The 26,486-nt window shown below is 31.3% G+C and overlaps 1 protein-coding gene across 2 annotated transcripts; it reads right to left on the bottom strand.

Annotated features, from left to right (window-relative positions):
- Positions 1-836: 836 nt before the first annotated feature.
- Positions 837-23,825, bottom strand: LOC140449977 (uncharacterized). 2 transcript variants are annotated; one of them, XM_072543395.1, is made up of 2 exons: positions 23,516-23,825; positions 837-3,241 (listed from the first exon to the last, which is right to left on the bottom strand). In XM_072543395.1, exons 1-2 carry the CDS (start codon positions 23,723-23,725, stop codon positions 3,038-3,040), a joined length of 414 nt encoding a protein of 137 aa, XP_072399496.1. In that variant the 5' UTR covers positions 23,726-23,825; the 3' UTR covers positions 837-3,037. The 2 variants fall into 2 exon arrangements, with proteins under 2 accessions (XP_072399496.1, XP_072399495.1); XM_072543394.1 differs by lacking the exon at positions 23,516-23,825 and adding an exon at positions 12,272-12,562.
- Positions 23,826-26,486: the final 2,661 nt, after the last annotated feature.

Raw genomic sequence — 26,486 nt, 5'->3', positions numbered from 1 at the left:
TGACCTCAGTTTTATGATGAGAAAACTGGAGCAGGAATATACAAAGAATGGGATGAAAATTTAAGAAAATAAAACTAACTAAAGAAAAATGAATACCTTACAACGAAGAATACAGAAATAAAACAGCTAGAAATAGACGAAGGTAAACAAATCAAAGGAACAGACAAGTATATGTATTTAGGTTTCATAATATCAAACAAAGGAACAACGGAGGAAGATATAAAAAATAGACTAGGGCAAACAAGAGACTGCATACGAAAATTGAACCCGGTACTATGGGATAAGAACATCAGCATGAAAACAAAGAAAAAAATATATAATACCATGACAAGAAGTATCCTCACTTATGGGTGTGAAAATTGGACAATAAATAAGAAAACCAAAAACAAAATAAGAGCAACAGAGATGGAATTCCTAAGGAGAAGCTGCAGAGTAACAAGAAGAGATAGAATAAATAACATGGAGATTAAGAGGAGAATGGGAATGAACTCCGACATAATAGACTACATCGAACAGAATAGGTTAACCTGGTACGGAAATGTCAGAAGAGCAGACCAAAATCGGTGGATAAATAGAATAACTGGAGCCCGATAGGCAGAAGAAAGAGAGGCAGACCCCGAAGATCTTTCAGAGATGAAGTGGACGAAGCAATGAGTAGAAGAAACCTACAGGAAGGGGACTGGCTAAACAGGAAAATTTGGAGAAAACGGTTGAGTGAAGGAATACAGTGAAAACTTTGGCAATCCTTGTATATATATATATATATATATATATATATATATATATATATATATATATATATATATATATATATAAATCGAATACAGGGTAAGTCAAAACACAAATTCATTATCTGTTCAGCATTTTTAAATGCATCACCCTGTACTATCTATCAACACTGTAATGTTTTATAGAAATAACTACTCTTAGTTTAATATTTATTATTTTGTACCTACTTCTACATAACGTGCTCAAATCTATCTGCTCAAGTGACAAGTGACAGAGGTAACCTCACAGGTGAACCAACTCATGTTAAGGTTGGTTCACACTAAGCGGTTTATATTACATATCCCTCTTTCAAAATGCAATGGATAGATTAATCGCAATAGTTCAATGTCTTGTGAGACTAAAGGAAAAACAAAAAGACAATAGCGGAAACAGAAATAAATGTTTTACTGACCGTTACTGAACATCTTTATCCTACAAGCATCCGAAATATTTCAAAAGGGCAAGCCATTAGTTATGGATCTATTCAGCAAGTTTTCTCGAGACACCACATGCATCCATACGACATGACATCTAGAGCAATTTAAAATATCTCCACAACTACGGGTTGTTATTATATTTCTGATCTAGCCAACACTAAGTACCGCCAATTGACATCTGACACTTGCATTGAAAAGTTTGACATTTTTAAGCATATGAGCACTCAGAACATTTTGACGTATGAGCAATATTGGTGTTGTTTACAGTGACTTGAAAAATTTGAACCGTGAACATTTTCGAGCGAATTATTTATCATAACTTTCGACGTGGATTATCAAGACAAAAGTGCACCGATAAACTCATTATATGGGGATTAATCACCATCCTTTAGCACTGTAAAAATTGATACAATGAATTCAGTGGTGATAGACGCTTTCTCCGCGACAAGTTCCGTGAAGGTCGCCCAAAATCGGCTGTTATACCACAAACCATCGATGCTGTACGTGAACTGATAGAGCATCATGTGACATACCTTGAGATTAAGGCATTCTTGGGCATTGGTACAACAACCATCAATAAGATATTGCATAATTATTTGGTTGTAGAAAAGATTTGTTCTCGTTGGATTCCACATAATCTGACAGAAGGCCAAAAAGAGGCTTGTGTCAATTGGTGCAAGTAAGTATTGAAGAAATGGGATCGCGGTACATCAATTAATATGTACAAAATCTACACAGACAACGAAACATGGATCTATGCATATGAGTCCGAAACAAAACAGCAATCGACCGTGTTGGTATTCCAAGATGAATCAAATCCAACACAAGTTGCTCGTGGAAGAAGCACATCGAAAAAAATGGTCGCTTGTCTCTTTGATATAAATGGTCATGTAGCTACAGCGCCGTTACAAGAACGGAAGATAGTCAATTCTAAATGGTATACAACCATTTGTTTGCCACAAGTTTTCAATGAAATTCGGAAAAAGAATAAGAACAGACAAATAATTTTTCACTACGGTAATGCAACCTGACACACATCAGCACACACAACGAAGTTTTTAACAGGCGAAAACAACGAATTAACGACTATTAACCAGGCTATTAACCAATGACTTCTTTTTATTCCCGCACATCAAAAATAAATTGCCTGGTCAACAATTATCGACGCCTCAAGAAGCGGTTAAAGCATTCAAAACCCATTCTCGTTAATTATAGGCATAGAAAATACTTGATACAACTTGTATATTTAGAAATGTGCAGTGTAACTTATTTAGAAATACTGAGCAAATACTGAATTAATGTTCTGACTTACCCTGTATTATATTTAAAGAAATTAGTGGTTTTTAAAACTATGGCTACGACAGGCCATTGCTTTTGTGGTTTTTTTCATTATACAGGGTGTTAAACTTATTATGATTTTTATTATCATTTGGTTACAACTTTTTAAATAACCTGTATAGCACAAGATAACTTTGTATTTGTGCTAGAAGGAAATGAAGTGAATTTTCAATTTTAAATAAAATACGGAAATATATAGGAGTTTTTCATTATAAAAAACGAATCTTTGATACGGTTATGAAAAGGTACAGTACATTTTATGGAAGAATCTGTATATCTGCCCCTGGTATTAAAATGTGAAACTTACACCAACCTCCTATTTTTGGAAATATCTTTTTTTTGATAACTCCTATAATAACAGATATAAATGACTTTATCACAAAAATTGATCACCTTGTATAACGCATTGACCAGCTCGTTTCAAGTCACAAGGAAAAGGAAATCTTGACATTGACTAGAAAATATTTACTTAATATATCTAAAGCAGCTCTAACTTATTTAATGCGAGAATCATTATTGCAATCGTCGCATTTACAGGATTTATGATTTTCCACTTCAAACGTCTTCAAATAGCCAGATGATCCCAAGTAATACACCAACTTTACTTTTTCTGTTTCGTTTACTGTGCATCTTTCTCCATATTTTGTACATCCTCCGCTTCCTTCGCATCTGTGAAGAATAGTGTACAAGGGTCTTATCTGAAACAAGCATATATTTATATTTACATCAGTATAGAGAAAAGGGAATCTGTAACAATAAATGTGGGACTGCGAGGTTTAGGACGTCAATGTAATAAAAATGTGTATGTGTAATATAACACAAGTATTTGGAGTAATGTAAAGATAACAAATAATTTAAAGCTGGCTAGCAGAAGGTGCTGGAGAGTGACTACTTGACACTCAAAAGAGGATTCGGTCAATTTGCATGCCCTACAGAGATCGTAGAATAAGAAAATGAATGACAAGGTAATAAACAATATATATATATATATATATATATATTGTTATGATATGTGAATGCGATGTAAGAAAACTACAAGTTGCTCTTATTTACCGGCTAGCTTTATGAAGATAAAAATATTTTTTTTTAAGTTGATTAATTTGTAATATTGATAAATTTAGAAATGCTTTTAATAAAATTTATTGAACGCCTGAAAATATAAAAAAATTTTGACAAACATTTATTCTACTCACCTTGTATTCTCTAAATCTCACAGGATACTGTTTTTTTTTTATGCAAAGTGAATCTTTTCTATTATTGATAAAAGAAAATTTCGTTTGTTTATCTAAAGTATAGAAAGAAACGTGCTGTATTTTGAATTTGAAATTTTACTTATTTTTCTTAGAACATGCAGACTCTTAACTCAAGCGAGTTCTGTGACCTGTAGTGCTTGATAAAGAAATACAAAATTATATAAAGCAAAAATCACCACACAAGAAGTTTTATTTTTAATATACTGTGCAATTATTCACAAGTGATCAATTAAATATTACACAACGATATCTTGTATAATATAAAAAAAATTATTTAAGATTCTTCCAATAAATAAGCCAATACTTAACCGTTTAATACTAATATGAATGGATTTAGATTTATGACGTAATACAATATTGAAGTAAGTTTATGAAATTAGTGTTTTGTGAAGTTGCAACAAGAAATACTTGATCTAATACGTGTTTGTTTGTCAAAGTATTTATAACCTCACTTACTATCTTTTTAGAGCGAAAACAAAGGTTTATAATCCTTCAATTTTTAGTTTAATATCGATTAATTGTTTTGTTTAATGATTTTAGTAAGCAAAAGAAACGGCGAATTATATTTGGTTAATATTACAAAAGCGATAATAAAATTTTTGTGAACTTGACTTCAAATTAAATTTTTTTTTTTTTTTCACAAAGATGATTTAGAATGATATAGGCTGTTTAAAAAGGTGAGGTTATTTCTAAAGAAATTTCAAAACTTGCGTTTAACTTTATTAAAGTTCACTTTCGTCTTTCAGATAATCCCTTCTTTAAAATTTTATGGAAATCTTCAATAACAAAGATTGCATCTTTCAGTGACGTCTTCTAATGGATTAGGGCCGCAAAACTATCAGAATTATCTCTCCAATGGTTGAGAAATATTTATAAGTACCCAAAATGAATTTTAAATGATCTTCAGTCAAAAATAAACACCAAACGGTCTCTTTATTCAGCGAGAATTCAAATGAGTGGAAAAACTCACCTTTCTGGTAGCTGTTGACCTCTTTATGATGACTGCTAACAATTCCCTTATCGGAAAATATACTGTTAATCTGCAGGCTCTGCTAAAATTTAATCAGAAACGATGGTTTCTTATCGGCAAGGTAATTTGAATATACTTTGTTATACTTCAGTACTTTTTCAAGGTTTTTTTAATACTTTTGAAAAATTGTGCTTGCTGAAAAATCAAAAAATTTTCTGGACTCTCTCATAACTATTGATTTTCTATCTTTTATTTTTCATTGCTTACCAGATCTCCAAGCATTTTGACAATGTTTTTAAAGATCTGACAGGATTTTTGTATATTTTTGACATTTATGATTAAAATAAAAAATATTTTAAATTTTAATAAATTGTTAAATCTTGAGAACTATATTGACTTTTGAAATGAATTGAAACAAATACTAGAGAATTTAAGCTTTCTTTTGACATATAATTTCTACAACAAATGATAATTTAAATATTAAAATTTTTACTAACAAATTTGACATACACCAATTTTAACATGAATTAGTTGCTTTTATTTTGCTTTTATTTAATTTTAAAGCTATCTGAAAGCACTTTTGATATTGAATCACTGAGAATTGTCTTCAGATTACCTGTCCATTAAAGATTATATCATTCTGAACTCTTATTTATGAGCTATATCCTATTTCACCTCCTAACACGTTTTATTTTCCGAGCTATATCCATGTTAACTGTATGTTTACTAACAAATTGAAACTTCTTACTTTGTGAATAAATGACTTAAATATTTTATCTGTTTTAGGACTGTTGAAGATTCTATTGACTTGTATATATTAGAATTTGGATTATAATAAAAAATGAAATTAATTAATAAATACAAATTTATGGTTTTTATTTCCACTCGATCCGAAGTGGTTTGATATTTGCTTTTTGTATCTTTATGTTGTGGCTATATTGGCTTATTCTGTAAGTATCTCTTACATAAATAATATAATATATATAACTAACAATAACTTAAGTTTAAATCATAATCAATTTCATGATCAACAATTGTTTTTGGTTTAAATTTTTTTTTTATATATACTTTTTTTTTATAATTGAAAAGTGTTTATCAACCAACTATAACTCAGTGGCTATAATAACTCACGTATTAAAATAATCTTATTTCTATTATGCTAAATTTGTTTATAATAAACCAACTGGTTTTAATTATAATAATACTAAAATTATTTTGAAAACATTAATTAAATCTGGTGATACAATATAGTCGTTATTGGTTTGTTACATTATGTCTGTGAATTCTGCTTATTTTTGCTTTTAGTTTCTTTCTTATTGTTGAATCTAGTTTCAACTATTAAATTAACAACAATAATACAATTGTTTGAGTTAAATATATATGTGGTATATTCAATATTGTCATTTTGTTTTATGTTCATACTATTCATATAAAAAAACTGTTTAGGAGCTTTAATTTCATAACAATATATATATATATATATATATATATATATATATATATATACTAAAAAATAGAAAATACCCCCAATATTTAAAAATAAGAGTCTTCAACCAATGTATACTTCCTGTTCTCACCTACGCTTCTCAAACTTGGACGTTTACAAAGGTAAACATGTAAAAAATTGCAAACACCCAAAGAGCCATGGAAAGGCAACTGCTGAACATCAGGCTATCAGAAAAAAAAAGAAATACTTGATGATTATACACTGGAGACTATATAGTTACAAACGAAAAAGAGGAAGGCCACAAATGAGATGGTCAGATGACTTGAAGAAACACGCAGGCCCGAAGTGGATACAAACTGCCTACAATAGAGAGACGTGGGCTGCCGGACAAGGGCTGTATAGATAGATAGATAGATAACTAATGTAAATAAAAGTGATTATAGAAGTTGCTACAAAGTGTGAGTGGGCGCCAGGAAAGTATTAACATATACTTTCCGAAGTATCTTGTAAAGCTGTTTGCTGAAATAAAAAGGGAAACAGGTATTAATTGAAATATTTAGTTTTCACCAAAAATTTAATCCCTATCCAAATATATACAGTCTAATTTTTTTTATAGCTACCCATCACCAATTATGTACAATCAACCTAGTTACTTATACACAAAAAAAAATAAATTTCTTGGTTATACACAACTGATCCTTGATGATCTGAATTTACAAATAATAAAATATAAGAAAATTTTAATGATATGACCTAAAAAGGTAATTTACTGGTCTACTAGAGATGTAACTCTGTACTTCGGCTTTCAACTAAATGTTCTAATAAAGTAATAAGGACACTATCCTGACGGGATAGATGTCCAAAGGTTTAAATATATAATAATAAAATACCAATAAATATCTCTCTGATTAAATGTGTACACACAACAACAAAAACCGTACAACATAGTTGAAAGGGAGTATTTAAAAACTCAACCTGTAATAATTGACAATTAGTCCTTAAACGTTATTAAAAATTATTTTAAAAAAATGACGGGTCCTTATTATTAGTCTAAGTAGTTAGATTTAAAGTTAAACAAAAAAAAATTGGATATAAAGATTATTAAAATTGATAACAAGACTTAATACAAATTAGCTGTGTTCCACACTCTAAGGTGGTCTTTCCAACTGGTTCCCTGAAGTTATCCGGGAACAGCTCAGGGTGACGGCAAAGGTGCCAACCCAGTAGAGAATAATTCAATTTCTTTTCTAATATAATCCCCAACAAAAATAAAAATGATGAATTCTTGATTCTGGACTGAACGTCTGAAGTAGGCTAAAATAACATTTGTGTTAGCGTTCCTCCTTCCTCTTAATAAAAAGTAGGGAAAAACACAAGGTTTATTAACCTTGAAAGATACGATAAAAAAAGTTACTGGGAACAAAAAGCTTTAATGATTTTGTAAACAGTGTGACCTTCGCATGGTTTGACAATATTTTAAGTAAAATGGATTGATTAAATAGATAATTTTATAAACGAAAACGCATGCTATGGATCTATTTTATAATATAAAAGAACGGTATAACACAGAATCTTTTTATAGATGGTCTTAATAGATATATAATTATATGTTTGTTTAAGGCCGGAAAGTAAAATAGAAATTGGACATATGATTTTATCTTATAAATTTCGATTTAGACGTGAAATTATTTCTTAGTGAAATGATGTGAAAAATTACAGATAGATATATCGACTATTAAAGGAAACATGACAATATAGGAATCGAAATTATCTGATGGTTTTTATACTTTTTATTGATAATTGAATCCACTTACCGGCTAAGAGTGGCTATAACTCAAATGGTATACACTAAAAACAAACTAAAACTTTCTCATCTTCTTCCCAAAAAAAAAATACTTTTCTTAAAACAAATTTAGCACAGCTCTTGCCGCCTGCTTATTTTAGTTCAACAAACTTCCTTTGTCCAGAGTTGAGATTAGAATGCACGCTAATTCTTACTTGTTAGTCGGATAAGAAGGTCTGCCTAAAACGGCCGCTGGGGTTGCTGTTTAATACCAACTTAGGAATTCAAATTTAAGGAATATTAATGGAGTATGGATTTAAAAATTTTATTATAAATGTTTAAAGGATTATTGAAGTGACGGACTCGTTACAAATCCTGACCTGGAAGTTAACCAGTATAGTAGGAAAATGTCGGCTCTTAAGTAAAGTGAATTTTACATGGACGCATAAACACAGATATGTGTTTATACTGTGTTTATACATATCTGTTTAAAATGAATCTAGCTGATAATCCACAATGCACTTGTGGTCAGATGGGTAAACTACAACATAAAATTTTTGACTCTTTCTTATATCTATAGTCCATTTCCATTATATTGATAGCACATTATGTATGCAAATCCTCAACAGGTCAAAAACCATAGGCGTCACCCTATACTTGTTTTGAAATAAATAAAAAAAATTAATATTTTAAGATGCCGTCAACAATTCATTATCTTTTAAAAAATCTTCTGTAAAATAAGTGTCCACTAATCTCACTATACCTTTTTTGTGCGTAAAAAACGTCGGTATATATGACACACGATTATTGTTAATTATACACGGGTGATTAACGAGAGAATTCAATGTTTCACGAAATAAATTAATGTAAACAGTAATTTAAAGGTGATTATTGTTTTCTATACAAGTTATCTCCCGACACAAAAAGAATACCTTCTTTGAACGATTACCTGGAATTACTGATAAGGCTTCACTAATGATAGTTTAAGTAGTTTTTATGCCACATTACAGCTTATGCCAATAATATAAATTAGAAATTGTTTGCATCTTCCATTTAGTTTGTAGATGTACATTGTTCATTTCTTACCTACCTACTTGTTATTTACTAAATACTTGTTAAATATTTTGTTATTTGCATTTAAAAATAACGTCAACAACAGGTTTTATCCCGATTAAGTGTAGTTTTAAAGGTGCCTTCAGTCTAAGAGAGAAAAATATAATATTAAATGTACACGATGCACTTGTACTTCAATGCCCTTTAAGTAATGTTCGTGAAATCGTTAACATGTGTACAAATATGACAGGGGTTGAAGAAGCAATAATTTATAGATTCCTAAAAGAAAGAAAAGGAGGAACTGTTTCATCTCCCAAGAAGAGTGGAGGAAGTAAACCCTTGGAAATTGAAGAAATACATAGAAACATGATAAGACGCAGCGTCCACTCATTTTTTTTTTAACAAAGAATTTCCAACATTGGAAAAAATCACATTAATGAACATTAATTAGAGAAAACGAAGAGTTACCAATCATAAGCAACAAGAAATTATGGGGACTATTGAGAGAGATGGAATTTCGTTGGCAAAAGAATAGAAGAAAATCCGTTTTAATTGAAAAAGATTACATTGTATGTTGGAGACGAGATTATCTAAGAACTATTAAAAAGTACCGAGAAGAAGAAAAAACAATTTTTTATTTGGACGAGACTTGGCTAAATGAAGGTCATACTGTACCATATCTATGGGTTGATACAAATGTGAAAAGTTCCTGTCAGGCATTCATCGAAGGTGTATCTACTGGAATAAACAATATTCCCGTTGGAAAAGGACGCAGACTCATAATAACCCATATTGGAAACGAATACGGTTTTGTCAATGGTATATTATTAAGTTTTGCCTCAAAACTTAATAACTCAAAATTTAATTCCAAAAAATTCTGTTATAGTCATGGATAATGCTAGTTACCATTCAAGACTAGCAGAAAAATTGCCAACAACGGCATGGAAAAAAGGAGAGATAATCGAATGGTTGGATAAACACGCAATTGAGTACAAGGAGAATTCGACAAAAAAGGAATTATTACCTATTGTAAGGCAACATAAAGCAGCATAAAATATATAATTGATGAAATGGCATTAAACCGTGATGTAATTATTTTACGTTTACCCCCATACCACTGTGATCTGAATTCGATAGAAAATATATGGTCTCAAGTAAAGGGTGAAGTCGGACGCAACAACAAAACTTTTAAATTAGAAGACTTACAACAATTATTAGAACATTCCTTATCAAAAGTAACTCCAGAAAATTGGAAAAATGCTGTTAGTCATGTTCACAAGGAAGAAAATAAAATGTGGAATTTGGATAATATGACTGATGCAATGCTGGAACCGGTAATAATTAACATTGGAGTTGAAGATTCCTTAGATTCTGAAAAAAGCAGTGAATCTGAAATGGAATTTGATTAAAATAATATTCATTTTTTTACAAATCGGCCCCTGTTACGGCCACAAATTATTTTATATATAACCAATAAAATAAACATCTTACATTTCTTGCAAATTCATTAGTACCTGTTAATCTCCATCACTCCGACACTGGCAACTTTATTTAGGGATTAGTAACCCTCAAAACTATTGTATTCTATTCTGCTTCAACCTTTATACCTGGTGGTCATACTCAATTTAAAATTGGTTTCCTATATACTTCTGAAAACTTGTTGACAAATATCTATTTTTCATTGAGTCACCCGTATCAACAGTTTAGGGATTTGCATACATAATGTGCTATCAATATGATGGAAATGGACTATAATAAGGTAAATAATTTTTTTAATTCGCTGTATTCTTTGACTGATGTCCACTATCAAATTAATTTAAATTGTTTATTAACATAAAAAAACAAAGAGTTATTATATAGATTATTGTATAAACATATTTTAGATATTAAATTCAAATTATAATTGTAAATATAGAGTAAGTATTTCTTTGTAGTTTGTTAGAATATAAAATAAAAATATAAAAAAATAATAGAAAAACAAAAAAACAAATAAATAAAAATAAACAAATAAAAAATATGAAAAATATAATATAATAAATAAAAAAATAATAAAAATAAAAAACAGAAAAAATGAGGAACTTTTACAGTCCATAGTAAAGTAGCTATTGAATTAAGTAGATAGCTGCAGAAGGGTTTGCTGTGGAACTCTGATGACCTCATCACCTATTTTATATATAAATAACTAAAAACGCACCTAATACACAAAAAAAACCAGAAAAAAATTACCAAAAAAAAATATATTAGAGATCAATAGTAGCAATAGATTTAGGATAAGATTGTATACGAAACAATGACTAATGAAAAAATGAGTAAAAATTGTAAGAGTGACGAATGGATTTATTGTCCGTAGTAATATAATTACTGAACTATTGAACCTTATTTTGGGGTATCTGATGAATGTTATTATGCAAAAAAATATTTTTCCGAAGGAACCCGAGCTTTTCGCCTTGTATATTTTACTACTATTAGAATAAGTTTTTTTAATTTTTTAAAATAAAGCATTTTATTTCAGAAGTATTTACCTTTTCAATAGTAAGTAAATTCTATTATTATGTACGTAATTATTATTAGCTACAAAAAAATATCGAATTATCAGGAAAGAAGTTATGTTTTCTTTGTATAAGTATATATTACCTAAAAAACTTTCTAGGTACCTAAATTATTGAAACCCCAAAGAAAAACCTAATTCCCGGAAGTAACAGTCATATATGCAATTAACACAAGATAGTCGAGAGAAGAAATTTGCGAAAAATTGTTGTTCCAATATGAACTACGAAAAGAAAAATCATCCGTGATATAAGCGAAACTGCGAATGGTTCAGTAAAACAGAAGGTTCAGAAAAACACAGTGACTGATATTGAATAGGCAAATAAAACGAGAAAACTTAACTTCATGTTTATAAAAGTTGGCAGGTGGAAGCTAGAAAGAGAACGTCTGAAAGAAAGAATTAAGAAATTAGAAGGGCAGGCTAATGCAGGCATTGGAATATTGAAAGTGGAAAACTGAGGCACTATGTAAACATGGAAAAGAAATAAAAAAACTGTAACGAATGTCAAGCTACACGACAATCTGTAAAAAAGGAAGAATGAGAGTGACTCACCACCATAAGCAAAGAAAAATATATCTAAAAAAAGAATGAAAAGGCTTGATGATGCATAATAGAGAAGATAAAGAAAAAGTAACGAACAATAGCAAATAACAACTAAAATGAAAATCACTAACCTTCGGTATTTGTTTTTTATACTTCATCAAATCATCTTTACTTAAAATTTCTTCGAGGTAAAGGGCCCTCGGCTGCGGCTCACCACATGGAAATTGGGAAGTGTAGTTGACGTGGTCGTCATGCTCCTCATTTAATTCCTTAAATTCTTTGCCGTCGCAAAAGAAAAGAACAACGAAAGTTACGACTATCACTTTACAACCAAGCGACATGGTTTGTTCTTCAAGTTTAAGTTGTTGTTTAGGTGTGCTCTGTTGTTATACTATAGTGGAATTGGAGTGGGTTATTAAATATTGTTATTAATAGGGAAATTCCGAGAAAATTACCATAAATACATTTAATCTCGATTTGTGTGTAAGACGACAAACTACCTTGTGCATGGGAGTAGAATACCGCAATAGATTATAAATTATTTATTTTAATTGTTATAATTACAAATACTTAATTAATGACAAATGTATCTTTATTTTGACGCTTTTACTCTACGCAAAAAGTTGAAATGGTGAATAAATTTATATAAGATTACCATATATAATAAGATTATCGTAACTTTTTAATTTTCTGACTAATGTTACTACAAAGAAAAGTTAAACTTTGGTTTAACACACTGAATATTTTTTATACAATTGATGGATCGCTGTGAAATTTTGAGGGTTTGTTGAGCTCCAAAAATACAACTTTGAACATAATATAAAAAGTGTAGATTGATTTTTAAAACACATAAATATATAACGATGTTACATTATTTTGGAATTGATGGAGCGATAAATTAATTTTATTCAAGGCGAAAAGCTCGAAAATTTTTCTCGATGAACGTAATCATTCGGTACCACCAGGTAAGTAAAAAGTAAAAACGTCAATTTAAATTTTTTTTATTATGTGAAATGAAAAGTTAAATCTTGTATGTACCACTGGTGTTACCGGATGATTATACCCATCGAGCAACATCCATCCCTCGGACCAGAGGTCCTTTGACTGGATTATGTTGCTCTCCGGGCGCAATCATCTTAATAACACCTTTAGTACATAAATAACTATTACTAAACCATTATTTTTAATTAATAATGAAGCGCATATGGCAAGGCGGGCGCTCATTTGTACAAGGAGAATTTAAAATAGCAAAAATATGTGCCCTAGATCTTGTTTCACTTATACACGCCGCAGCCTGAGTGCTCGTCCTGTTATAAGCGCTTTAATAATGATTAAAAAACAATATTTTTAATGCAATAGGCCCAAAATACTTATCAGAAAATGATAGAAAAGGCTTGTACTTGAATTTAGCTCCTTGGTGAATTCAAAAATATTGTTTTTTACTTGTGCTTTTAAGCTTTGAAATCGTAATTTTGCGTTTTTCTTAGTTTTAAATTATTTATTACTCGAAAACAATTAAGTTTACAGAAAAACTACAAGAGACCTATTGAATTGAATCTGAAAATTTAACAAGCAAACAGTACGAGGCATATATTCCAACGTTTTTTACTCAAAGGAAAGACTAATTGACATAATTAATTCTACCTAGGTTTGGAATGAGGTTTGAAGTCTTACGTGTAAAAAGAATAATGCGGCAAGTGTTGCAAGAAAATGGATCTACTATCTACGTAAAAAAAGGAACTGTAATAGTAACTTTTAAAGATCAGTCTATACCTACAAACGTAATTATAGAAAAAATGATATACGAGGTTGAAAATTACACACCTAGAATGTGCTTGAGATTTGGGCGTATTCGTGCTCAATGTAAGGTAAAAGATAGGTGTGAAAGATGCAGTGAAGAACATAATAAATTAAATTATTCGAATCCGAACAATTAATTTTGTGTATTGTGCAAAGGAAAACATAGCCCTACTGACAAGGGAGCAAATTGTACGGAAAGAAAAAAACAGGATTATGAATACCGAAAAGATAACATATTACGAAGCTAATAATAAATATAGAAAATATTATTCAACAGTAAGTAAATAACAAGAAAGTACTTCCAATAAATATACAATCTATAAACGGAAACGATCAAGTGGTATTGATTCTAGTAACGTAGACAATGAAATAATGGAAGCGCACAAAAATCTTGCAAACACCAAAAGTACAAAGTCAGTCTTGTTATAATTTTAACAACGCTATTTATTATAATAAAACACAGATACAAAACAATAATCAAAGTAATATAGGAAAAATTATAGTAAACTTTGTTTCAACAACTTTAAATCAGATTAATTACAATTTAGATGAAAAAACGTTGGAAGTACCAAACAACAATATTTCACAATTATTATTAAATCGTGATGGCTAACATATCATTTCTTTAATAGAATGCGCGGTCAATTAAAACAAATAAGGGTTATTTAGAAAAAATTTTGTATGACAACAAAATAGATATAGGACTAATATTAGAAACATGGTTAAAGACGGTTAAATTACGGTAAATTAATGGAAAAGTTTTATAATAGTATGAGAGACCTTTTATAATTGGTGGTCATTTGAATACCCACCAATATGTTTGGGGTTGTAGTACAGTAGACACTATAGAAAAAAGTCTGTTAGAAGCTATTGAGGACTGTAACCTCGTACTTTTAACCCTGCTGTCCCGTTCGATTCAACTACACAAATGTACTGTTCGGGTCAATATGACCCAACTATGGCTTACGCTCCTTAATCGAAATAAAATAAGCTAATACTGCTAAACAAAACTTTACTAACAAAAAATTATGGTTAATTAAACAAAAATGATGTTAATGTAAATTAAACCTTATTAACAAAAACAAAAGGTATTTTTTTCTTTCATTAACCAGAAAAGCCTAATAACAAATATCTACAAAATTTAATTCAGTTTACAACTGGGACAGTAATAAAAAGAATGGGTTTTACAAATATGTTTATGACATATACAACATAAAATATTAGTCTTATTATCGTTTTTAGAACAAAATTTACAGCGTGATCGTTTAGCAGGTGGAGTTGGATTGTTCATAGACGGTTCACACGAACTAGAATTTCCATCTTCTCTACTCACTTCTGCTCGTGTCCTTTTTACCAGTTCTTGTAAATCTTCTTTCGAGTCTTTGGTTCTTGGTAAATTTTTCCTGGAAAGAATAAGTGGTTTCACCAGTGTTTTTCCCAATTCCTTAGGAAAAATTCGCCGTTTTGTAAGTTTATTGGTGTTCCATTGAGGATTTATTGATGTCCATAAAACGAACGCGTTGTAGGCAGAAATGTCCAGCATATCATAAAAAACAATCATGGGCCAGAGATTTGTCTTTCTCTTACATGTATATGTACCAACAAGCTGATCTAGAGTATCCACTGCTCCCTTACTGGAATTATAATCTAAAATAATTTGGGGCTTTTTGCCATTTCTGTCACTAATAGCCTTTTCATGATGCAAAGTACTCATAAGAACAACATTTTTATTCTTTTTAGGAATATAGTTAACTACAGTGGTATTTTGCGTAAAGTAAAAATACGAACCATGAACTTCTTTATTCGCAATTTGTGCTGGAAGCTCTGGTTTATTTTTTCTTATAGTTCCCAGCATTGTATTTTTTCTTTTTAGAAGAAGTTGTCCTAAATTGTACGATGTAAAAAAGTTATCGCAAGTAATATTGTGGCCTTTCAAATCATTAGTCAAGTCGCACACCACACGCATTCCCTGATTTCGTTCTGGCGCGGCACCTGCTTCTTTTCCTGTATAGATCTGCAATTTTAGAGCATAAGAACTTTTGGTGTCACATAAAGCCCAAATTTTTATGCCATATTTCGCTGGTTTGCTTAGAATGTACTGTTTGAAGGGACAGCGACCTCTAAAGGCTACTAATTACTCGTCGATAGTAACATTTTCATCAGGGTTAAAAAATTTTGGTAGATTTTCCACCCATTTTCCCCAAATTTCACGTATTGCAGCAAGTTTATCTAATCGTCTCCTATCCTGTCTAGTAGTCTTGTTATCAAAACGTATCACTTGCGAAATTTTTGTAAACACTTCAAGGGACATTGTTGCTCGAAATATACTACGACCAGTTTCTTCATTCCACAAACTTTTAGTTGATTCACATGGGAAACTTTAAACAAAAATATACCAATAAAAAATATGTGGAATCAAGTCAAACGTTTACAAAACATCTTTAAACCACAAATAAATCCAGTGACCGAAGCAGAATGGGTTGAGGAGTTTTTGAGTAATGTAATGGAAAGGAAAAACTCTAATCATCCACTTTTATTGCCATTTAGTTTATACGAATTAGAAATAAGTCTTAAGAACAAGAAAAACACTTCTCCGGGAATAGATAATACACATTATATTATGTTGGCAAATTTACATCAAAAAAGGAAAAGAAATACTATTAAAATTTTCTTCAAATATGGCAATCAGAAGATATTCCAGATAGTTGGAAAGAGTACCTGGTGATTCCCTTACTTAAAGCAAATCGAAATTCTGATTCGACAGAATTTTATAGAGGTATTTCATTAAGCTCCTGCATAAAAAAACACTTTAAAGCATAATAAAACTTGGGATCGAAAGATGGTTAGAAAAAAATAATAAAATATACTACTACTACTAAGGATTTCCACAGTTTTCACTGTCTTCCTTCACTCAACCGTTTTCTCCAATTTTCCCTGTCATTCCAGTCTCCATCTCGCAGGGTTCTTTTCTCCATAGCCTCGTCGATTTCATCTCTGAATGACCTTCGGGGTCTTCCTCTCTTTCTTCTTCCAATCGGGCTCCATTCTGTGATTTTGTTTATCCAGCGTCCTCTGTCCGATCTTCTGACGTGGCCGTACCAGGATAGTCTCTTCTCCTCTATATAGTCGATTATGTCTGATTGCACTCCCATTCTCCGCTTAATCTCTGCGTTTTCAATTCTGTCTCTTTTTGTAAGTCTACAGCTTCTCCTCAGGAACTCCATTTCTACTGCTCTTATTCTACCTCTATTTCTCTTGTTTATTGTCCAGTTTTCGGACCCATATGTCAGGATACTTCTTGTCAGGGTGTTATATATTCTCTTTTTTGTCTTTATCGTAATGTTCTTATCCCACAACACTGAGTTTAGTTGTCTTATACAGTTTCTTGTTTGTCTCAGTCTGTTGTTTATATCTTCTTCTGTTGTTCCCTGGTTCGATATTATGGTTCCTAAATACTTGAATTTATCTGTTCCATTTATTTGTCTTCCCTCGTCTATCTCTAGGTTTCTCATATCCTTGTTTTCTGTTGTTAGGTATTCGGTTTTCTCTAAGTTTATTTCCATTCCGTTGTTTTTATATTCTTCTTCTAGTTTTCTGAGCATAAAGCTGAGATCTTCTTCATCTTGTGCGATGACTACTTGATCGTCGGCAAAACTTAAGGTGTATAGGTATTCGTCTCTTACTGGTATGCCCATTCCTTCGCACTTTCTCCTCCATGGTTTGAGTGTCTTTTCCAAGAATATTTTAAACAGAGTAGGGGACGTAGCACAGCCTTGTAGAAGTCCTTTTGTCGTCTTAAATGGATTGTAGGCTTTATTTCCACATTTAATAGCTACTTTGTTTTCTTTGTATAGTGCTTTAACTGCTTTTATTAGTGTTTGTCGGATTCCGAGATCATTCATTGCTTCCCATAATTTGACTCTAGGTATTGAGTCATATGCTTTCTTTAGATCAACAAAGGCCAGATGGACCGGTCTACCTTTTGCCATTTTCTTCTCTATCAGTTGTTCTAATGTGTACGTATGATCTAGGCATGATTTTCCTACTGTGAACCCTGCTTGGTCTTCTCCAATTTTTCCTATTATTTCAGTTTCTAATAAAATATTACTAACACAATTTGGATTTCGAAAAAATCATTTTAGTGTGGAAGCAGTGAGCTACTTAGTAACAGATTTACGTCAGACATTTAGCGTTTATATTAAATTCTTCAGTAACAGCTCTTTTATTAGATGTTGAATCAGCATACGACAACGTTAACTTAAGTATACTATATAACAAAATGACACAAATAGGGCTTCCTAAATATTTCTGTCAAAAAATAATAAAACTATATGACTGCAGAAAAATTTATATATCGGTAAATGGTAACACAATTGGTCCAAGGCTAGCGATAGATGTTTTACCTCAAGGATGAATATTAAGCCGGTTGTTATATTTAATTTATACTGCTGATCTAGTAAAAAATTTAAACTCCACAAGAATTTTACAATTTGCAGATGATATAGTCATTTATCAAGAACACATTAAAATAGAAAATGCAGTCAAATCCATTAAAGAAGGAGGCAAACATATTAAAACATGGAGTGAATTACATGGGCTGAATATCTCTGATTCCAAAACTAAATTATGTATTTTTACAAGAAAACAAAAAGAAATACCCAACTACATCTTAATAAACAATGTCTCCTACACAGTGGTTATGTTAAATATTTGGGTATTACTCTTGATACACAGCTTCTCTAGAAAGAACGTAGTTAAAAAAAAAACAGAAAAGAGAATAAATCTTCTTCGATTCGTGTCACACTTATGATGGAGAGCAGATCTAAATAGTTCTTTGTTATTATTTAAAAATAATATAAGAGCTATTATCGACTATGGATCAATATTATACAGTGACGCATCACAGTGCCATTTAAACAAAATAGACAAAATCGTTAATAAATGCCTCAGATTGTGTAAGGAGCCCTAAGAAGTACACCCATTAGTAACCTAGAAGTCGAATGCTGTGAAATGCCAAAGACGAAAAAAACTTGGCATCAGTCTTTTAGTTAGATTGTACCAGAAAAAGTCAAGTTTAATATCCAAAAAACACCAGCTGTTCTTAGCAGATTTAACAGAAAAATATTGGATAAAAAAAAACTCTAAACATAGTAGATTTCTATTCAAAAATGACAATATATGATAAACAACTATATAAATATGACATGAACCCAAATTACAATATTGACTTTAATACTATGGAACAAGTTCAGGTATACTTCTTAAGGGACTACAGCAATTTGCCTTTATCTTTAAGAAAATTAATGCTTATATCTGACAGTTCACAATTGTTCAAAGATTGTTATATGCTATATACAGATTCATCCAAAAGTATCTAAGGTGTAACATGTGCATACTGGGATAACAATAATGAAAATAGTAAAATTTTTAAGCTCAATTCCATCATGAGCACATACAGAGATGAATTAATAGTGATAGTGGAAGCACTAAAATAAATAAAAACATAAATCATTCAAAGTTTATAATTTATAGTGACAGCAAAAGTTCTTTAAGTAAAATTAGTACCATAAATCCTAAATCAAAAGTAAATTACATTTAATTATATATAATAAATAAAATTAAAGAACTTCAGCAACAAGACAAAACTGTTAAGTTGGCATGGATTAAAAGCCACTGTGGAATAACTGGAAATGAAATAGTAGATGAATTGGCAAAAAACGCGGTGATACAAGGAGTATTAACTCATTATCTTTGTACGTCTAGAGGTATAGAATCAGACATATTCAAAGAGCTTAAGAAAGAATGGAACGAAAGTATATTATTCAGAATATAAAATACAGGAAACCATTACAGAGCAATCAGAAACCATATTACGTATAAATCTTCTTCTTCTTCAAGTGCCCTGTCCGTTGCGAACGTTGGCTATTAACATGGCAATTCTGATCTTGTTTGCGGCGCTTCTGAACAGTTCGACTGATGTGAGCCCGAACCACTTCCTCAGATTTTGGAGCCACGAGTGTCTTCTCCTGCCTGGCCCTCACTTACTGTCTATTTTTCCCTGGACAATCAATTGCAGTAGACGGTACTTATCGTGTCTCAATATGTGGCCTAAATATTCAAGCTTTCTTTGTTTAATTGTATTCACGATTTCTTTCTCCTTTCCGATTCTTTGGATTACCTCTATGTTGGTGACATGTTCGGTCCAGGATATACGAAGAATGCGTCGGTACACCTTCATTTCGAATGCTTCTAGTTTTCTCGTGAGCGTCTCCGTCAGCTTCCAGGCCTCCACACCATACAGTAAGATCGGAAAAATGTAGCATTTAACTAGACGTAGTTTTAGGGGAAGAGACAAATCCCTGCTTATGAGGAGCTTTTTCATATTGCTAAATGCTGCTCTAGCTCGTTCTATTCTCGCCTTAATTTCTGTGGCCTGTTCCCATTTTGCATTTACGTTGGTGCCAAGGTACACATAAGATTCTACATGGTCAATTAGTATGTTACTTATCCGTAACTGTCGAGCAGGCTGTTGCTTCCTGCTTATCAGCATCCACTTTGTCTTCTTGAAGTTGAGGCTCAGGCCGTATTCCTCACTAACTGAATAAACTCTTTCCATTACCTGCTGTAATTCGTCTATGGTACTGGCAAGGATCACCGTGTCGTCGGCATATCTTATATTGTTCGTTAACTCGCTGTTTATTTTTATGCCCTCATTTGCATTTTCCATACATTTGTTAAATATTTCTTCGGAATAAATATTGAATAGGAGTGGGGATAATATACAACCCTGACGGACACCTCGTTTGATCTGCACACTTTTAGTGAAATCGTTGCCAATGTTTGCTCTTGCTATTTGACCCCAGTATATGTTTGCCACAATTCGAATGTCCTTGTCGTCAATACCTGTCTTTCGCAGAATATCTATCAATTGTTCATGATTGACATTGTCAAATGCTTTTCTAAAATCCACAAAGCACAAATACACGTCCTTATCAACGTCTCTACACCGCTGTATAAGCACCTGGAGAGCGAAAATTGCTTCTCTAGTTCCAAGTGCTTTCCGAAAGCCAAACTGCGATCTATCAATATTTGACTCACATTTGTCATATTATATTCTTCTATGAATGATCTTAGTGAACGCTTTAGTGACATGATTGATCAAGCTTATAAGCCGGTAGTCATCACAGATCTGTGCATTTGGTTTCTTCGGGATTGTAATAAATGTTGACTGCAGCCAGTTCTCCGGGATTTTACTGCTATTATATATGTTGTTAAAAAGTACAACTAGATTATCAAGGAACTGTTTGTCTGATTTACATTATGATCTTTAATATTTCGCAGGGTACATTGTCCGGACCTGCTGACTTATTGTTTTTTAGTGCTCAATGGCATCTTCTATCTCCGATTTAAGGATTGAAGGTCCTGTTTCTCCTTCTCCATATAGTTGATCATCAGTCCTGTCAGATGTAAATAATTTTTCTATGTATGATTTCCATGTTTCTAAGATCGTTAATGGCTCCGAGATAAGATTTCCATCGCCATCTTTTATGCTGTTGGGTGCATTTTTTTGTGCATATTGTAACTGTCGTATTTTCGTTCGTATTGTTCTATTTCCCTGCATTCGTTGGAAAACCATTAAATAATCTGAATAAATCTTGGTTTTCTAAAATGGAGTCGACAAAGGATATGACAAGAACTATATCTATGCAGAATGAGATTTAACCACTGTCTTACACCATCATATATGTTTAAAATGAATCTATACTAAAATCACAATCAAGATGCACTAGAAATAAACAAACCAAGACAGGTTAAATATTATAAGGAGCACTCTGAAATATTGATTTACAATGTATATACATTGTATAAATCCCAAATCATGATATTCAAAGTTTATACATTGTAAATCATGATTCGGGAGTGTTCCTCGTAATACTAAAGTGTCTTGGTTTGTTTATTTCTAGTGCATCTTGATTGTGATTTTAGTATAGCTGATAGTCCACAATGTACTTGTGGTCAGATGGGTAACCTATAACATAAAATTTTTGACTGTTCTTTTATATCTAATAAGGTTAATAATTTTTTAAATTCGTTGTATTCTTTGACTGATGTCTACCATCCCATTAATTTAAATTATTTATTAACATTAGAAAACAATGTGTTATTATATAGATTATTGTATAAACATATTTTAGATATTAAACTCAAATTGTAATTGTAAATATAGAGTAAGTATTTCTTTGTAGTTTGTTAGAATATAAAATAAAAATATAAAAAAATAATGGAAAAACAAAAAAATAAATTAAAAAGAAATATATGAGAAATATAATATAATAAATAAAAAAAATAAAAAATAAATAAAAATAAAAAAAAAATAGAAAAAATGAGGAACTTGGACAGTCCATAGTAAAGTAGCTACTGAATTAAGTATATAGCTGCAGAAGAGTTTGCAGTGGAACTCTGAGGACCTCATCACCTATTTTATATATAAATAACTAAAAACTCACCTAATACAAAAAAAAAAAACTAGAAAAAAATTAATAAACCAAAATCTATATATTAGAGATCAATACTAGTAATAGATTTAGGATAAGATTGTATACGGAACAATGACTAATGAAAAAATGAGTAAAAATTGTAAGAGTGGCAAATGGATTTATTGTCCGCAGTAATATAAACACAAACAAACAACAACAAGACTTGAGCGATCTATTGAACCTTATTTTGGAATATCTGATGAAAGTTATTATGCAAAAAAATATTTTTCCGAAGGAACATGAGCTTTTCGCCTTGTATATTTTACTAATATTAGAATAAGTTTTTTTAATTTTTTAAAATAAAGCATTTTATTTCAGAAGTATTTACCTTTTCAATAGTAAGTAAATCCTATTATTATGTACGTAATTATTATTAACTACAAAAAAATATCGAATTATCAGGAAAGAAGTTATGTTTTCTTTGTATAAGTATATATTACCTAAAAAACTTTCTGGGTACCTAAATTATTGAAACCCTAAAGAAGAGAAAAAAACCTAATTCCCGGAAGTAACAGTCAATCTTTGCAAACAACACAAGATATTTGAGAGAAGAAATTTGCGAGAAATTGTTGTTCCAATATGAATTACGAAAAGAAAAAATGAACCGTGATATAAGCGACACTGCGAATGGTTCAGTAAAACAGAAGATTTAGAAAAACACAGTGACTGATATTGAATAGGCAAATAAAACGAGAAAACTTAACTTCATGTTTATAAAAGTTGGCAAGTGGAAGCTAGAAAGAGAACGTCTGAAAGGAGGAATTAAGAAATTAGAAGGGCAGGCTAATGGAGACATTGGAATATTGAAAGTGGAAAACTAAGGCCCTATGTAAACATGGAAAAGAAATTAAAAAAACTGTAACGAATGTCAAGCTACACGACAATCTGTAAAAAGGGAAGAATGAGAGTGACTCACCGCCATAAGCAAAGTAGAATATATCTAAGAAAAGAATGAAAAGGCTTGATGATGCATAATAGAGAAGATAAAGAAAAAGTAACGAACAATAGCAAATAACAACTAAAATGAAAATCACTCACCTTAGGTATTTGTTTTTTATACTTCATCCAATCATCTTTACTTAAAATTTCTTCGAGGTAAAGGGCCCTCGGCTGTGGCTCACCACATGGAAATTTGGAAATGTAGTTGAGGTGGTCTTCATGCTCCTCATTTAATTCCTTAAATTCTTTGCCGTCGCAAAAGAAAAGAACAACGAAAGTTACGACTATCACTATACGACCTAGCGACATGGTTTGTTCTTCAAGTTTAAGTTGTTGTTTAGGTGTGCTCTGTTGTTATACTATAGTGGAATTGGAGTGGGTTATTAAATATTGTTATTAATAGGGAAATTCCGAGAAAATTACCATAAATACATTTAATCTCGACTTATGTGTTAGACGACAAACTACCTTGTGCATGGGAGTAGAATACCGCAATAGATTATAAATTGTGTATCTTAATTATTATAATTACAAATATATAATTATTGACAAATGTATCTTTATTTTGACGCTTTTAATCTACGCAAAAAGTGTAAATGGTGAATAAATTTATCTATATATCGACGGTTTATAAAGATACCGACGCAAATGCTAATTTGTAGTTTCGAGTAATAGCGGTTGAGAGAAAAAACTTGTAGTCTGTCTTGACAAAAATTCCCTATTGCAATCAATTTTTAATCTATTGAAGTAATTTTTTGTATTTGATTATATTTTTTTAATATCTATCAGTAGGGGGAAAAAATTATAAAATAATTTCAAAGTTAGTAAAAAATGTGCAGTTCCGTCTTTATTTTATTAAAAATGTACCGTTATGATAACTAAAGCTCGGATTTATAGGCAACAAAAATTGAAGAAAAAGGCGCCTATATAGGCAAAGATTTTTATTAAGAAAGGCAGGAATATTAACATTTAGGCAAAATATAGGCAATAAAGGAATATAACTTATTATTTATTGTACAAAGTGAATTAACGTAATATTAACTTAAGGCAGGTATATTTACACTACAACAACTAAATGTTTTTCAATATTTTCGGTCTTAAAACTATGTCTTCGATCACTTAAAATGAATTTGTACATTGAAAACGAACGTTCGACATCGACAGATGTAATTGGAGCATATTTAGCGGATAATAAATCTGGCATAATTTGAAATTCCTCGGAAAATGTTCCATTCAAAACTTTAGTAACATTAGATAAAAACGAAAAACCTTCATTCTTGTCGAAAACATATTTCATTTTTTTTTTAAATAATTGACCGTTACTTCCAGGTGCCGATTTAATTTTCGTCTTTAAATTATCTATTAATTTTACTAACTCACATAAATTTATCTCTTGTTTTTCTTATGAGGTAATTGTGGTAACTATTAATTTATAATTGTCATTGATATAAACGAGTTCCTGTTTCAATTTGGGATTTTTTAATATTTTTTTTTCTTCTCGAATGGCTTCGGAAATATCATCATCAAATTCTGACATAACTAATTCTATTTCATTGCAGTGTTCAAAGTAAAAAAAACTGCTTCGAGCCAGGTTCCCCACCTTGTAATTACTGGTTTAGGTGGCAAAGGGACACTGGGAAGTCTTTCTTTATATATTTGCACCCTCAACGGAGCTTTTACAAAAACTTTTTTCATAAAATTTATAAAATTATTTACCAACGGAAACAGATTTCTTATTTCTTCAGGAATTCTATTTACCCCGTACACAAGTGCAATGAATTAAATTATAATAAAAAATCTTTAAATTAACAGTAGCTTTTAACATATATGCCGCAGCATTTGAAAGCATTAAAACTATTTTATTCACTGGTATAGCGTTGGGTAAAAAGAGGTTTGTTAAACTATCTTGTATAAATCGACTTATTGTTAAATTGTTTGTCTTTTCCAATTCTTCACCGGCAACTAAATAAGGTTTTCTCGCAAAGTTTTCGTTCAAAATTCCAATCATTAAATTAGCTATATACCTGCCGCATACATCTGTCGTTTCATCCACGATAATATACAAAAAATTGCCCTCTAACTCCCCCTTAATTTTTGAAATACATTCCACATAACATTTTTCCACAGTATGTTTTCTCAATGTACTCTCGTTCGGTAAGGATTTATTAAGATATTTTTAGAAAAAGCATTTAAAACTAGGGTTATTAACTTTATATAGAGGAATGTTGGATGCAATCATCATCTGGCATAAATCAAATTTAAATGCGTCTTTCTCCTTTTTTTTTGAACTGCTTAAACTATCCCACAGAGATATTTGGGCTAACTTAGAGGAATTTAATTTTTCTGCATCACCCTCATGCATCACCCTGCATGAGGGTGAGCAGTCACTACCCATCAGCACATATATACACATTGGCAAACATAACACCAATTAGGGACAGAATCCTATCCCTCAGCAGAAGGTATGTCCTTCGTACCATCGCAGGCTCGAACAACCGAGCCAAACAAGTATTAAAGACTCCTTGCAATCGCCGAGGGCAAATACTCACCAGGTTTCCACAAAGAAAAGTTCCGTTCCCTCCAGCTAAACTTCTACAAAACACCGGACATGAGCTTTCTGATGAGTATTTTGAAATCTTAGAAACCACCCCCATCAAATATCGCATGAAGCATTTTCACAGCTAACAATTGCACGCCAAAAATGCTGATTAAGAGCCGTTCCCATTGTATGGCTGGTAACCCCTGAAGTACCTCCTTCGACATGTTTGGCAAAGATCACCCAAATTCCTATTGTGCGTTTCTTATCACATCGTCCACACAAACACGCCATCTTCTGATCCCCAGCTCCTTAGTAGTCCACTACTCCACAAAAAACATCATTCATCACGTTTTATCACACCACCACTACTGCAAAAAAAAAAGATGAGTACCCCTTCCTTGAAGAAGTGTAAAGCTTAAACAAGGTTAAAACTCTGGTTCCAACACTAGTAACTAACCTAAGTTTTTTAACACTAAGCAAAACTAAGACTTAATCAAAAACATTTTCAGGAACAAAAATTAAACTGCTTAA

Source organism: Diabrotica undecimpunctata, chromosome 9 (genome assembly GCF_040954645.1).
Source record: "Diabrotica undecimpunctata isolate CICGRU chromosome 9, icDiaUnde3, whole genome shotgun sequence".
Classification (NCBI taxonomy): domain Eukaryota; kingdom Metazoa; phylum Arthropoda; class Insecta; order Coleoptera; family Chrysomelidae; genus Diabrotica; species Diabrotica undecimpunctata.
The sequence above is the reverse complement of the archived record's forward strand: the minus strand, read 5'-3'. Positions and strand labels throughout refer to the sequence as shown.